The 15,583-nt window shown below is 40.3% G+C and overlaps 1 protein-coding gene across 13 annotated transcripts in view; it reads left to right on the top strand.

Moving 5' to 3' along the window:
• Nucleotides 1-15,583, top strand: part of TBCE (tubulin folding cofactor E) — a 53,153-nt gene that overhangs the window by 25,315 nt on the left and 12,255 nt on the right. For 3 of the 13 annotated variants that reach the window (XM_054196077.1, XM_054196076.1, XM_054196063.1), the window contains exons 1-6: nucleotides 425-479; nucleotides 975-1,108; nucleotides 3,026-3,110; nucleotides 12,226-12,414; nucleotides 13,482-13,570; nucleotides 14,268-14,367. In XM_054196077.1, the coding sequence (XP_054052052.1) occupies nucleotides 466-479; nucleotides 975-1,108; nucleotides 3,026-3,110; nucleotides 12,226-12,414; nucleotides 13,482-13,570; nucleotides 14,268-14,367 (611 nt within the window). In that variant the 5' untranslated portion in view covers nucleotides 425-465. The other 10 variants (XM_054196071.1, XM_054196065.1, XM_054196066.1 and 7 more) reach the window with 10 other exon arrangements.

The raw sequence follows: 15,583 nt of genomic DNA, 5'->3' as shown, positions 1-15,583 counted from the left end.
GGGGGAGCGGCCCAGCCTTCAGCTGCCGCCTGGCCGCCCTTGCTCAACGCACGGCTTGCAGTTAGGCGGAAAAATGCACGTTAAGCCAGTCGGATTTCACCGGCGTTAGTGGAGTCGAGCAAACGGGCGGTTTGATTCCCCATAGCGGCCCAGCCGGGCCGGTACCGGCCGGGACGCCCCGCCGGGGGAGGTCGCACTGCGCAGCCACGCCTCCCAGCCCCGCCGCGGGCGGCCTTCATGTCCTGGTCGCCCAATCAGAGCGCGCTCTTCTCGCCCCGCTGCATCTTGGGAGTTGTAGTCCAGGGACCGCGGGTCCGCGCGGCGTGGCGGCCTCGGCGAACTGCACTACCCAGAAAGCTCTACAGCGGCCACGCCCCGCATCCGTTGCCCGTGACTTGAGCGGGGTCGAAGATGGGGGTAGGCCAATAGCGGACAAGCTAGGGCGGTGCTGGGGCCTCAGAGCCAATGGGAGCGCGCCGGTAGGCTAGCCGGGGCGGGGCGACAGCTGTCAATCCGCGCAGGACGGAAGAGGGGTCGGTGGGGCCGGTTGTGCTTGGAGCCGTTGGTAGTGGTGGTTGGTCCCCAGGCGCGGGTGCGGAGAGGGACCGGTGTGTGGGACCGGCCCGGGGCGGCTCCTCCTCCTCCTCTTCCTCCTCCTCCTCCTCCTCCTCCTCCTCCTCCTCTACTTCCTCCCGCCCAGTGCGTGAGCTGCCTGCCGCCGCTTCGCCCCCGGCCGAGAGGGCGGTGGAAAGCGCCGCCAGAGGAGGCTGCTCCCTCATGGGGGTCGCTCTGGCAGCGGCAGCGGGGCGGGGGAGTGCTGGGGGTATGTGGGAGCGGCCGGCGGCAGCGCTGGGAGGGCAGGCCGTAGCTTCGGGGGTCCAGCGTGCTGCTGGGCGGTGAAAAGGCAGCTCGGGGAGGGGGGGAATGAAGGCGGTGACCTGTGTGTGTTGAGGGTGTCGCTTCTGTCTCCGCAGGCCTGCGAGTAACTCGGGCTTCGGCCGTCCCGGGATGGCTGCCTGGGTGCCTTCCGATGCGCTGGATCGAAGGCTCTTGTGTGGCACGGAGTACGGAACCGTGCGCTACGTTGGCAGCGTTTCTCCTACAGCAGGTAAACATCGCAGTAGTAAACTTACATTCAGAGTCCTAATTATGCCTCTCTTAATTAAAAAATATATATATATATTTGTCAAATAGAATGTGGCAATTTACAAGTAGTTTTTTTCCTCATCGTTCCTATGTAAATATGGCAACTTCTAACCCAGACAAGTTGTTGGGTTTTTTTAGAAGTTATAGTTGTCAAAAGGAGCGTAAGAAGTACTTTTGGTTGAAACTGGTTATGCTTTTTCTTACAGCGGAAAGATCTTAATACTTTCCTTTTTCCACTAGTTTTCGTGAACAGTCTGATTTCTGTGTACTGGCATAGTCTGGGAAGGAGGGAGTCAGGCAGCAGCAGCAGATCAACAAACTAGGTGCTCCTTTGATAACATATTCAAATGCATGGGGTCAAATAAGACTCAGCCCTGCTTGCTGAAAGATCAGTCTGATTGTGAGAGCACTATGTCCCCTTTGAAAAATTGTGGTGACAGGGTGGGGAGATTGCTGATGCTTGGAAGAAGACTAGCCTTGCATACAGTTGTAGAAGAGGCAAGAAGGATGAACAGGGAACTGTAGACTCATCAGCCTCACTTCAGTTCCTGGAAAGATCATGTAGCATGTTCCCTGGGAGTCCATTTTCAAGCCTATGAAGGAGAAGGTGGTAGTTTGGAATACTTGGTACTTGTAAAGAAGAACAAGTTGTGCTTGGCAAACCTAATTACCTTCTGTGATGATATGACTGGGAATGTGGACAAAGGGAGAATGGGGGATGTAATATTCCTTGACTTTAATAAGTCTTTTAACAGTGTCTCTATAAAGAATCTTATTTGGAAGCTGGAGAAATACAAGCCGGATGAATGGACTGTTAAGTGGGTCGAAAGTCTGCAAGTCTGTCAAGTGGAAAAGTGGTAATCAATGACTTGGTATCTGGTAACGCACGAGTACCAGAGAAATAAATGCTGGGGTCTGTATTGTTTAACATAATCATCAGTTTCTCAGATTACGAACAGTGTTCCCTCTCAACTCCCTGATGTGACAAAAAGTAGAATTGCAATCCAGAGCAAGCTTTATGAACTTTAGGTTTGGGCCTAAGAGATTCTAGAAGGATAAATTTCCACATGTAGTGTGAAATAAACCCATGTGTCAGTACAGGCTGGGAAGCACTAGCAACTCACAGGGTCTGTTGTAAAGGAGTTGGGAGTTAAGGTGGATATTGTCATGAATATGAGCTAACAGTGAGCTCTTGTCACAAGCACGATATGTGTTGTACTGGGTTACCTTAGAATGATGAACATGGCAAACAAATCAAAGGAAGCTGTTAGCCCCCTCTGGGGGCTGTGATTCTTGATAAGGTTATGCTTGGAATAATGTATCTGATTTGGGACCATCCCAATTCAAGAGGGATGTGGATAAACTCAGGAGGATCCAGTGGAGGGCTGCCAACATGGTCGAGGGCATAGACCCACGTGTGTGTGTTGTGAAGAGAGGTTGAGGGATCTGGGGTTGGTTAGTGTGGTGAAGAGAAGATTAAGCAGCATCTAATAGCTGCCTGCAGCTGTTTGACAGATGGTTACGAAGATGACAGAGCCAAATTCTTCTTACTAGGATTAGATTATGTAATAAGGGACAACGGCCACAAACTGTCTCTGGAAATGTTCAAATTGGACAGCAGGAGAATCTTTTTCTCTACGGAAGTAATGCAGCGCTGGAATAGGCTGCCCAGATAAGTTGGGAATCTTTCTCTCTTTGGAGATTTTCAAGATCTGGCTAGGTAAAGACTTACCTGGCTAACCTGTTTTAGTGCTGGTGATAACCTCCTGCTTTGAGAAAGAGCGTTAGGCTAGATGAACTTCAGAGGTTCTTTCCAACCATGTTTTCTATGGCTATGATGCCATAAATTTGAAAATCTATCATCTGCTATATTTTTCAGGCATTTGGCTTGGCGTGGAATGGGATGATCCTCAGAGAGGAAAGCATGACGGTACCTATGAAGGGACACAGTATTTTAAGTGCAGGTGAGTTAATTCACAGTGTGGCACATCACGCGTATTGACAATGACAAGATGGCCGTGGGAAGACGCCTTTTTGCAATTTTTAGGCCAAACCCTTTTGTTATCAGTTGTCTGATATTAAAAAGATAATACATCTGGCTGTGACTAGCTATGCCATAAAGGCTGTTGCATTGTTATTAATCCAGTTACAGGGTTAGAGTATGGTAAATACTTAGAAAATACAAATCATGTTTTCAGAGGTATGTAATAAAATGTGACTTTCGGATGTTATTAATGTTACCTTTAGTAGGTTTAGACTTTCTACTTTAGTAAGGAAATCAGTATGTCCAGCTTAGCTTCCTTAAGTAATTCTGAAGTGAAATATTGGTCTATATTAATTGTCTCAAATATAGTTTAGGTTTGGACTTCAGATGACTTGCACGTATCTTGTTAACGGAAAATACCAAGTTCCTGGTAATGATTTGGATTATATTTGTATCACTGAGAAATTGTTAAGTTTATTCACTTGCATTTAATACATGCAAAACACAGTGTAGCCGTATGAGTTTTTTAAAAGTATATATATGCATTACATTTAAGTTTAAAGACTTGAGCCTTTAACATGTTTGAAATTGGGGGATACAGGACTCTAGGGTTGATGCTAACAGCAACAAGCTGTTGATTTCCATGTAAGAGGACACTGCAGCAGCTAAAAGTTTGCAAGTTAAAAAAAATAAGTAGACAAATTCATAGAGGAAAAGTCACTTTTCCTAAATACTGAGGGCTGCTAGCTCAGTAAGTTCCTGAGCATTGAAGTGGTGAAGGATGAGAGAATATTTGGTGGCTCTATCATTAAAATACTTGCCCTGTTATCATATTTTTCTCAACTATTTTCTACTGGCACCTTTTGGAGGAAGGACGTGACATTACACGGATGTGTGTTTTGACCACTCTATCACTGCCAGTCTTATGTTAATGAGATGAAATGGACATTTCTAGGTCTTTTTCCACCTCTTGCTTTCCGAGGCTGGTAACAACTGTAAAAGGGCAGTTTGATTACAGTCTGTTCCAAACTGTTGAAGTGGTCATTCATGAAATGAATCTAATATAAAACAACTCTTGTGACAGCAAGCACTCAGAATTAATGGAAGACATTTGAAAACATGAAAGAAAGTGACAAAACAAGAAAATAAATTAGTTGTCTGTGGTCTTGCTTTTGTATGTGTGTTTGCTTTGGTTTGTTGGAAAATGTAAGGAGACTTTTCTCTGAAATTAATCCCTCATGTTAATTATCTTGAGAAAGTCGAAGCTATCAATGAGAGGATAAGCAAATCATCTTCTTTTTTCAACTTGCATGTCAATGAAAGTTGTAAGAATTGCTGGATGAAGTCAGTCCAAAGATTTGTCTTGCTTAGTTTCCTGCCTCTGACATTGGCTATGAGCAGATGACTGTAGAAGTGTAAAAGAACAAGAAAAGTACATTGTGACAGTTTCCCAGAGTCTCACTAGTTTTAGCTAGTCATAGTTCAAAGACTTTTCCAGAGCCAGAAGTGGTGTATTTGTACATGCTCTCAGTGGATGATTCAACAGAGAAAATGTTATCAGAATTTCCTCCAAAAGAATCATTAAAAGCATGTAGTAACAGTGCATGTGTTTACTAACCTTTGAGCATGTGTTTTCAGCTTGTGAAAATTGTGATCGTTTTCATTTTTATGAGCAGATGAGTCTTCTCACTTTCTGCTGTCTGAATATAGGAATATGATATGGAAGGGATTTAGAACAGTTGCTGTAAAATGCTACATAGGGAAAAAAAAAGAGAGATAGTAAAATGATTATTTCTATATTGTGGGGAAAGTAGGTCTAGTGTTGTATCTGCCAAAAGGTCTTCTGGAGATAAATGTAATTCCCTGAGGTAGCAAAGGAGGATGCTGTATTTGTACTGACACCTGACAGCAGTTCAGGGCTTGTTAAAGAAGATACTTCATTATCGGTTCAAATCAATGTTGTTCTCCAGCTAGCAACTAGAGCCGTTTGGCCTCAGACTAAATCAGCGGAAGAATTTATCTATTAAATAATTCAAAATTTAAAAGTAGCTACTTTGAAATCTTTTCTGTAGCCAAACAGGCAAAAACAGGAAAGGAGTAGACTATGCTCAGTAGTGCAAATTGGAATTCTTAGTCTGGATCTTCTTAACTTCTACATTTGTGTAAGGTAGAAGCCCTAGAGACCTTATTATCAGAAAATAAGATGATAAAACAAAATCTGTTCTTTAGAAAAATAAATAAAGGGGAAAAAAATCCCACCTGTGAGGACTGGATATTTTTTTCTGTTGTATCTAATAATAATAATAATAATGCTTAAGGAGGATAAGCACACTTAATGCAAGAAAAAAATTCAACGTTGCTGGGTTTTTCTTAGCTAAAGAATTGGAAATTATGGTCTCAGCGCAACCATGTCTTCTGAATGAATGTATTAGCAGAAGTTGCTTCTCAAATGCTTTGAATTTAATTGAAGCAGTTTCCAAGTTGAAGCTAGTTATATTCTGCTGTAGGAGAAATAATAAAAGCAATTGGCTGGCCATTCTGAATCTCTCTGGACAGAAGAAGCAATTGAATGTGTTGTGGATGTTTTTTCAGAAACTTGAGTGCTTTACATTTATGTGTGTATAATATTTATATACATGTGTATAGACTCTTGCTTTTCTAGCAACCATTAGTGTGCTCCCAGGAGATGAGATCTCAGATAGTGATCTCAACTGTTGTTGTAAGAATCAACTTTTTGAGTGAAACTACATATACCCATAACAAATTTAAACGCAGTGATCTTTAAATATGTTGTTCTTACAATATCTGTTCTTTGTATTCTGCTTTGTTCCAATCAGAGAAAGTCCGTCTGGAGTCTAAGAGAATAAATAATAGTTCTAGCAGTCAGCCATGACTCACAGACATAACTTTCTGTGTGCAGACTGGTTTGTAGTTCATGTACCAATTGTGAAGATGTAGGCAAATGTAAGTAAAAATGGTTACCTTATTTTATCAAAAAGATGCTAAAAATAAAACAACCGCCCCACAACCTAAAATGTCACCTCTTTACTACTACTGTATGTGGGGGAAATTATGTTTCTCTATATAATATATATATACATACATAATAAATAAAATTTCTATATCTTTTTTTCCTCAAACCTTATCAGTAGTATCCTTTGCTTACAAGCCTACTTTGCTCACTCCCTGAATTCTGATAAGCAGAAGCAGCTGATGGAGTAGCTAGTACTGTAAACAAATGCAACGGAAGGACATTTTAAAATTCTTTTTAAGGTAATTTTGAAAAGAATGCTTTTTTAAAAAAAATAAATCTTTCAGAGTGACAATTGAAAATGAGATCATAAGAGAAAAATGAAACTGAACTCGAGATTCTCATTACCAGAGGATCATCTTTGTAGTCCTTACTTGGGTAAATCAGTAGGCCTGCTTACAGCTGTATGTGGTCTTTGTAGTAAGTTTTTTAGCAATATGACCTAAACTTTTATGTTTCATGTCAGTACATTTATCTGGGTCGTATATTATGTGGTGCTAATTAAGCTTCTTAAGAATATGAGAACCAAAGAAGAAAAACAGCCATACTTCAAAATATGCTGACATCATGAGTATGTTCATCAGCTGTGGATTAGCTGGAAAAGGCAATGCATACTCTAGTGGCATTTTTGTGAATTTTTTTTCCTGATAATAAAGTCCTGTTTCCTAATAACTGAGGAAGCTATTATTTTAGCTGTCAGTTGCAGTAGTGTATCATGTAATTAAAATAAGCTATGTTCTACAGTCCTTCAAGAGAAATGAGGAGTAATCAAGCCTTAAAAGTGTTAAAATTTATGTACATGATTTCAAATAAGTTCTTATCCCGCAACCCATTCACACAGTTACATGCACGTGCTCCCCTGGGAGATGTGCCTTACAAGCACACGCACCTCCCCTGGGAATGCGAGTGGGAGATATGGGTGCTCCAGCTTCTGTGTCCCTGTGCCACTTCCTCCAGTCTATTAACATGCTGGTAGAAAGCACCCCCAAGGCCACACATGTACACTGAGATGTGGGGTGTATTTGTTGCTCCCCATGATGTCTGTCCTTGCTGGGCACAGGCTCACCTTGGCATCTGACCAGGAGGCAGCTCTGTCTGACCTGGGCAGGGGTGTGCTGCTTGTGGGGTGAGTTTTGATGGCATCAAACCAGGTTTTGACTGCTGCTCTGATACACTCTTCTTTCTCCCCACAGTTACAGATGTTCAAACTTCTTTTATGCGTCCTGTCCAGTGGAGACACGTCCCCGTCCCATCCACCCATCCCGTCCCCAGGTCCCCCCCCATTTTAATCTGGTGGAAGGGTCATCTTCCTCCTTAGCCCTCCTCTCAGTTTTGGGTATTCCATTCATCCATGGTGTTTGCGCAGGCATTGCTATTTTAGCAGCTGGTTTTATCCTTGCCATTTTTCTGGGAGAGATGTGTGGATTCCCCAACAGTAGGTAACATACTTCTCTGCTTACCTTACAAGATGGGAGTAACATTCTGCTGCATCACACTTTTAGAGTACTTTGAGTCATAATTGAAAGGAACACATCTCCCTCCCCCTGCTAAAGAATACATTTTGTTCTTCCCAGATCACTTTCCAGAGGAATTTTGATATTTCAGCAGATACTGTTACTGGTAGTATTGACTATTAAATTGTAATCCATTTCCCCATGTTTAACTTTCACAGCAAGCCAGAGAAACAGAGGGAAGTATAGTAAAGCTTGTTTCTGTGATGTTTTCTGCCTAGCAGAATTGCAATTGCTTCTCAGATCTTTGTGGCCTTTTTTCACCCTTTGTGTTAAGTATTCTTCCAGTGGGAACTTTGATTTTTCTATATTTGCGTAGTCCTGAAATGCCATGTTACCTTGGCAAAGTCATTACATGTGTTCAGTTTTTCCTTCTTCACTGAGTTTTAAGGGTTGCATATGGATGTGTTTTTAAGTTTACAGACAGCAGGTGTGACCAATCAGATGTTACTGTTTGCATGAAATTTATGTTCCTGCCCTAAAGACAACATGTTTATATTAAATTAGACTCTCTCTCCCTCAAGAATGACAGAGCACAGACTTACATAGAGCACAAACAAACTCTTCAAATACAGGAAGATGTCAATATCATTTTAGCATCTATGAAGAAAAAGCGATGGCTGTTTAGCAAGGAGGGAGTGCATTACCAAGATTCCTTTTAGCCTCAGAAGGTCTTGGTTAGGAAGTTTTGATTGTTTCACTGTGTGTCACTGTACCCATCAGTGACTTCTGCTCTGTGCTGTCAATGGAACACCGTTGAAACAATACTGTTGTCCCTGACCACTGTTCAAACATGTCCTGTGCACCAGCAGAACCTTAAAACAGCATCTGGGACTGCAGATGTCCGTCTGTCTTTCCTTGTTTTGTGAAAGCTCAGGCTCAGCTGTCATGTCTGTTTGACTGAGGTAAACTTGCAAGAACTTCAAGTACTTGCCAGTGTTTGCAGAGCTTCTGCTGTGCAGTCAGGAATTTGATACACCATTGCAGATTAGTGTTAGGTGTCACTTACAGGCGTTGTTTGATGCCGCAGCTGCCACAGACTGTTCTAAAACTTGAAAGGTTTTCTTTAGTGCAGTGTGTATAGATTCTTCTAAAAGAAGTCTGGTCTGTTGAGCACCTTCCCCTATCTAGAAAAGATGTGGCTGGATTCAACTGGCTGTATTTTATGACACCTTATGAGCTTTGTAGTGTGTATGCCCCAGTCATGATGATAATTGCCTTGAGATAATCATGGTAAACAGCCAGTACTGGGCAAAGAAGCCACCTTTACTATCTGGCCTGATAAAGCTGAGATCTCTCTTCTTGGCTCAGAAGTTTGCTTCTGCAGTCAGACAGTTCAAGTGTGTAACTGTTGGCAGAACACAATTTGTGTGCTACTGCATTATTCTTCAGGTACTGAGAAGTGTATGCGTGTGACGTTTCCCTAGCAAATGAAGAACCACCAGGTACCTGTAATAATGAGCAGTTCCACCACTTTGTTTTACGTTAGCAAAGAAGAATGATGCCAAATTTCATCTTTATTCAGGGAAATGGTTAGACAGTGGAAGCTTATAGCTAATCTAAATTTTAATGAATATCTTTCAAGGGCCTTGGCATGCTACCAGATGGGCTGTATTGCTTCAGGCTACTGAATCGTGAATTGGAAGTGTCCTACAAGCTGACTCCTGAGGCTGTGGTCAGCCTCTCTATTTTAAAAGTCAGTAAGAAGTGTCAGTAGTAACCAGAGCCAGCTGATTGTCAGAGCCCCACTTGGGCATATTCCACATTTTCTTCTTAAGGAAATTGGGGCACGTCTCCTACCACTTCATTTCTGCACAGTGCGTTGTCCTGGCTGCAGGACATTTTACGCACGTGGGAGCAAAATCCCTGTTCTCAGACTTCTGCATGTTCAGCTTAAATCAGGTTGATCAGCAGTCTGCAGGTTCTTCCATCTCGTGGTACGCATGCTGGGTGACTCTTTGGATTAGGATTTATGTGTTTAGTTCACAGTTATGGAGACTGATTGCTAATAGGTGTGCTTTTTCATGAGTACAGGTGCTGTACATTAGTTGTTTGATATGTACATAGGGACTGCACAGTTCATATTCCCTAGTGTGAAAATTAATACAGGCAGTGTATTTTAGGGAAAACAAGTTACAGGTAAGTGACTTCTCTCCTCGAACATACAATCATTTTGCCTGAAAATAGGTTCCTATTGCAGTCTCCTTTTCTGTCCTTCTCTGTGACAGTTCTTGAAAAAGTAGATCAAATTAATAGAATGGAACTGAAAAACAAACTTAGGCCGTGGAATGGATTTGAGTATACGTTAGCTAAGATAGCATGCATAGTACTTGGAAGTCATAGGAACAGGAGGGAGAAACCCTACGATCTTGCTATGATCAAAATAAAAACCAGAAGTGTCGAGAGACAAGCGCACCATACTTTTCCTGTAGCTTCCAATGACAAGGGGCAAGGAGTTAGTTTCCTTTGCATTTTTTCTAGGGATAGAACTTGCAAAGTTCTTGCAAGTTCTTGCAAAATGGCTCTTGCAAAGACAGTGAGGAAGGAGGTACCAATAGAAACGGTGATCTGTGAGAACAGAAATGGGCCTAGGAATGGGTGTGGTGATGGAGAGACCTAAAGGGCTTGGCTATGCCAGGGATAAATGGCATGACAGGAGGGATGCAGACATGGGCGTCCTAGATTAGCTCTGGTGAGAGGGTTGGAGAGAGCAGAGGAAGAAAACCAGCAGAACTATTGAGTGCAGAGGGGATAGCGATGACAAAATGGAGAGAATCAAGGTGATAGGGAAAAGGACAAGAGATGTCAGAATAAATATAAAGCAGGACCTAGGGTAAGCTACAGATAGGCAAGAGTACAAGTTTTTCTTTCCAGAGTCCCAAGTAGAATCCTGCACGATCTGCCATCTATGAAGCTGTTTGACTTAATTAAATGCAAAAGTGATATACTTCGCAGGCAAGAGATGTTACAGTTGGGATGGTAAAAACGTCATTTACTGTTTTAAGGAGTGTTCAAGTTAAGAAAGAGTCACATAATTTTTACATTTGAGGAAGTTTAACATTTCACCTAGCCAAATGTTTGCAAGCTATGAAGAACTTCAAAGGAATGGAAGAAAAGACTTAAGAGAAGGTTACTGTATTAAAAATGTAGATAATTGAAAATGCTTATTGAACATGAAAGTACACGCTAGATTTACATTCTCTAAGAGGATGCCTTTCTGCTTGTTTTGTAATCATTGTGCTCTAAACTTAGTTACTGCAAAACTAGACTGAAAATATTTTTAAAGCAAATAATACCTAGTTTCTACCCAGATCCTTCTTTAGTATGTGAGAGTACTTAAATAAGTATTAGAAATGTTAATGAATGAAACTGGCACAGGCAATTTCCAGTACTGATTTTTTTTAATAAAAATATGAATATATAGTACCCAAGCTATTCCATCTACTTGTAATAGGTCCATAGGATTCAGGGTCTCTAGTTACCATTTTTCTGAGAGAATTTTGAACTCTGTAGCATTAGTGGTTTGTGTTACAGTTTGCTAATTAGCCATTTGATGTTTACATGCTCTTTTGAAAAGAGGAGTTTTATTTACATAAGTGATTTCTTCCTCCTGGGTACTTCCCAACCAAAGTCTGTACTCTTCTCAGCTGGAAGGCAGCTAGGTAATCATAACTACCAATTTTCTTCCTGCTGTTTTCTGGCTCATCCTCCTATCAGATCCTCCATCTGCTCTGTGAGACCATTCCCACAACTTACCTCTGCCACTTCTTCCTAGATACTGTGTTTACTTGCTAACTTTGATAGAAGTTGTCAAAGCAATTGCACGGCAAGAAATTGTCATGCAATAAAGTTTTTTCAGTGCTCAAGAAAAACTAAGAAACTTCATAATACTATGTAGAACATACATTAGCTGGATAAGTCTGTTGAATGTTCCAGTTTCAAAATTGTTACCGAGTTAGTATCAGAATTTTTAAAAGTTTGATTTTGTGTAAGAGTTCCAAGTGGTACAGTTTGCATCTTGTGTCATTTTGTGGATGGAAGGACAGGGCTGCATTCTCTTAAAATTACAAGTGAATTATTCTAGTCAAATATAATTAGGCAATGACTGTTCTGAGTATTCTTACAGGCTTTAGGCTGTGGAAAGACTCCGGACACATTTGTTGTATGATTTATTTAACTTTGTGTCTATCAATAGGTAGAAACTTTATTTTCTGCAAAAACTGAGTTCCTAATGAGTTTGAAAACAGAAGAACAGTTATTTCTAATAATTGCACTGACATAGTAATTTTGATGTGTAAGTACACTTAGAGATGTGGTGCTTCAGTCCTCGTAGCATCTTACAATGTGAACTTGTTGGGTCAAGTACTATCAAAGATACTTTGCAAGTCTTACCTGGTCTCACTGAGTGGGAACAGTGATGTCTAAAATGAACCCGTAGAATTGCCTTGTCTGCTTTGGTTCCCAGTATTTTAAAAAAGTAATAATTGGTACATTTGAGACTAGTCATAAGTCAACTTTTCATATTTCACCTTTTCCTGACTGCTCTGTTCTAGGCATCCTAAGGGAGGATCATTTATCCGGCCAAACAAGGCAAATTTTGGAGTAGATTTTCTTACTGCAGTAAAGGATCGGTACGCATTGAATGATGAGCGAGATGTTCAACATGGGACAGAGAATACATTAGTATTTGGAAAGAAGACTGTGGAATTTGTTGGCATGGATTCTATTGCAGAACAACAAAGGCAAGTGTAATATATGAAAATCTAAGAAACACTCTTAGTGATTAATTAGTCAAGTAGTAGTTCAACTGTAAGGAAAGGAAGGTAGCTGCTTTGCATATAATATTGTCATATCTCTAAAAATAAGCCAAACTGCACTATAGTGAAAGAGACAAGAAATCTCCCTATTGTGGTTTTGTAGTTTACCTGTTTTACAGATAGGAACTGAGATTATGTCATGTTTGAGTGCTCACAGTCTTCATTTCGATTTCATAAAGTAGGAGGTGATGATACTTGGGGAGGAACGAGTGAGATAAATTATCGTGATATTGACAGTCATTATACACAGGCATGATCCTTTTAAAATAGATGTATTTTAATATTTTCTTAGTATTGTACTGTATTATTTCATCTTTGTTTACTCATATCAGTATTGACTTTGTAACTAAGAGAGGGAAGGCAGAACGTCACTGTACTGCTAGTGAAGAAGTCTTTCAGTCAGTTTGTCATGTTCGTTTACCTGGAAGGGTAAGAAAGAAAGAAAGAAACTTAATGATGTGTAATAGATTCGAGTTTTAATGACCTCCAGCAGTAGGGAGGTATCAGCTCAGCAGGTGGCAGTCTCCTTCTGAGATGATGTTCCACAGCTATTCTCCCTTTGTCTCCCAGAGCATACTAAGCAGTCAAAAATACTCTTTATCTTTTTTGATAATTGATACAAAGAATGACCAAATGACTTAGAATCCCTTGCAAAAAGTATTACAAGAGATCTGTTTAACTTGCAATCTCTAATTAAATTCCAGTTTGCATAGCTATATTTTGTCTGTTTGAAGGTTGGTTGGGTTTTTTTTGGGGGGTGGGAGTTGTGGTTCAACCAGACCTATTTTGTAGTAGCAATGTAAAGACAAAAAATAGAGGAGAAATGTCTGGGTTTGAGTAAGAAAGACACTGCAATGTAGCAGTCTGCACATTGCTATTTCTAAAGGGGACGATATGTATGAAAAGGATATTTAGTTGTAACAACCAGGTATTTATGTAATGTACCTATTTCTGTTTGAAGATTACTTAACAGAATGTTCTTTCTCATTTAGCCAGCTGAACCAACTGGTGGATATCTCCGTGCGTGAGTGTGCAGTGAGCCATGCCGGTCAGAAAGAGGAAATCAGCAGAACATGTGCTAGTATCCTTTTTTGCTATATTGCATGATACCACAAGTAAAGTACATATTTTAGCATTCCAAGTGTTCACTTCAGTGAATTATATTTGTATCCTTTTATTAAAAAAATGTTTAAACCTGCAGTTTATATTTAGAAGCTTAATGCAATGTTTACACAGTTAAAAAGTAGATGCCTGCAGTTTTTGATAGGGAATGCAAACTGTGAATAAAATTAGAAATATTGTCATAGGTTGCTACTGTGACTGCAATTTCAGAAGGCTCCAGCAATGGTGGTGGTTTTTTTTTGAAATTTGACTCTAGAATAGATAACACCATAAAAATACAATTGACGTTCTGTAGGCACCAGAGGTTTCCAATGTATAATAAATAACGTATTCAATATATTGCATGTTGTAGTGATGTTACGGAAATACAAAGCAGATGGTATTTGTTAATTTATATGGACAGATAAGAGTTCCTGTCTATACAGAAATTAATTCAGTTTAGGATTTGTAAAGTTAAGCTCTTTTATAAAACTATAAGCTATTTCTATACTACAGATCAAAATAAAATTTGCTGTAACTGAGCAGTAGCATATCTTAGCCCAAAAAAGTGTAATCTATTTCTCTTTATTTGATTCAAAGGCAAACTCTAATTCTAATTTCTGAAAACAGAAGTTCAGATTTGAGATAAGTTTATTTTTCTTAATGTGAAAATTCAGATATCAGGCATATAAATCTGTCAAAAAATCTGATATCATCTTGGGAGACAGTAACAGCTATTGCTTCTCAAGTTCAAAATCTGGAAACACTTAATATCAGGTATAAATATTCATATTTGGGTTTCTGTTCCTTTGGGGTAGGGACAAAAAAGAAGAGGCTCTTTTAGATATGGGTCAGCTTTCTAAAGGTAACTGGTTGCCTCAATACTCATTTTAATGGGAGATAAGTTTTTAAATACTTTTTTTTTTATTTAAATCTTGTCCTTAAACAACTTGTGTGCGTGCTGTATTTTTCAGACATCTGATGTCAAGGAAAGACTAGAACCCTTGGAGTTTAGCATCTATGTAAAACTTAAGTCTGGAGAAGTGCTTGGGACAGATGGATGTTGACAAGAGTTTTGTAAAATTAGAAAAATCACAGTTGCATGAAAAATAGAATACAAATTTCAGCCATTAAACATTTACAGGAATTTAAGCATTTGTCAAAGTTTCTAAATAACAGATCTCATAATTTTTATGCAAATTGGCTTGTTGGCTAGGGAGACTGGATTAAAATGCGTTATAGATTTTTATAGGGTGCTGTAGACTTTTTTTAAGCAGTTAGATTGAAGGTAAAAAAAAATTTCTCAAGAGTACTTTTATAGAAATAAGGAAACAGGGAGTATAGAAACTTAGCTTTGCAGGGAGTATAGAAACTTAGGTTTGCAGCATCATAAGATGCCCTTAAACACTTCTGTGACGTCTAAGACAATTAATTCTCTTGATTTTAAAGCTTAGTTTGCCTCAAGGCAGAACTGGCTTGACGTGTGTGCGCATTCACATTGCGTGCGTGCCGTGAGTCTGGTTTGCAGCAAGGACACCAGCTTCACAGCAGACGTAGCCCAATTTGCTGTGTCCGTGTGTAGCAGGTCAGACACGCTGGATACTTGTGCGTAGGGTCTGCGTGGCACTGCAGGGCGTGGGGACTCTGCTGCCAGATGGGCCCCTCAGAAGAAGCCAAGACCTTGAGGTGGCTTTGCTGCAGGAGTTTGCAGCCTGTCTGTGAAAGCACTAGTAACAGGTCCTTATCACTTAAAAATCTTGCTTAGCGTTTTTTAGTTAGGTTTAGCAGTAGCTATCTGTTTGCCTTCTGGGTTTGCAAACCTGTTTGGGTTTTTCACATGAGCTTAGAAATTTTTTTCTACGTAGAAAAACTGTAGAGTAAATATATTTTCATTTTCTTTTGAAGTCATTCCAAGTGTCTTAAGACTTTATCTCTGGTTTTCGTTATTCTTGATATATTCTGACTGCCCAAGCAAGTCTTTATGTAGGAGCCC

The sequence above is a fragment of the Rissa tridactyla genome, chromosome 3 (genome assembly GCF_028500815.1).
Source record: "Rissa tridactyla isolate bRisTri1 chromosome 3, bRisTri1.patW.cur.20221130, whole genome shotgun sequence".
Taxonomy (NCBI): Eukaryota; Metazoa; Chordata; class Aves; order Charadriiformes; family Laridae; genus Rissa; species Rissa tridactyla.
The sequence above is the reverse complement of the archived record's forward strand: the minus strand, read 5'-3'. Positions and strand labels throughout refer to the sequence as shown.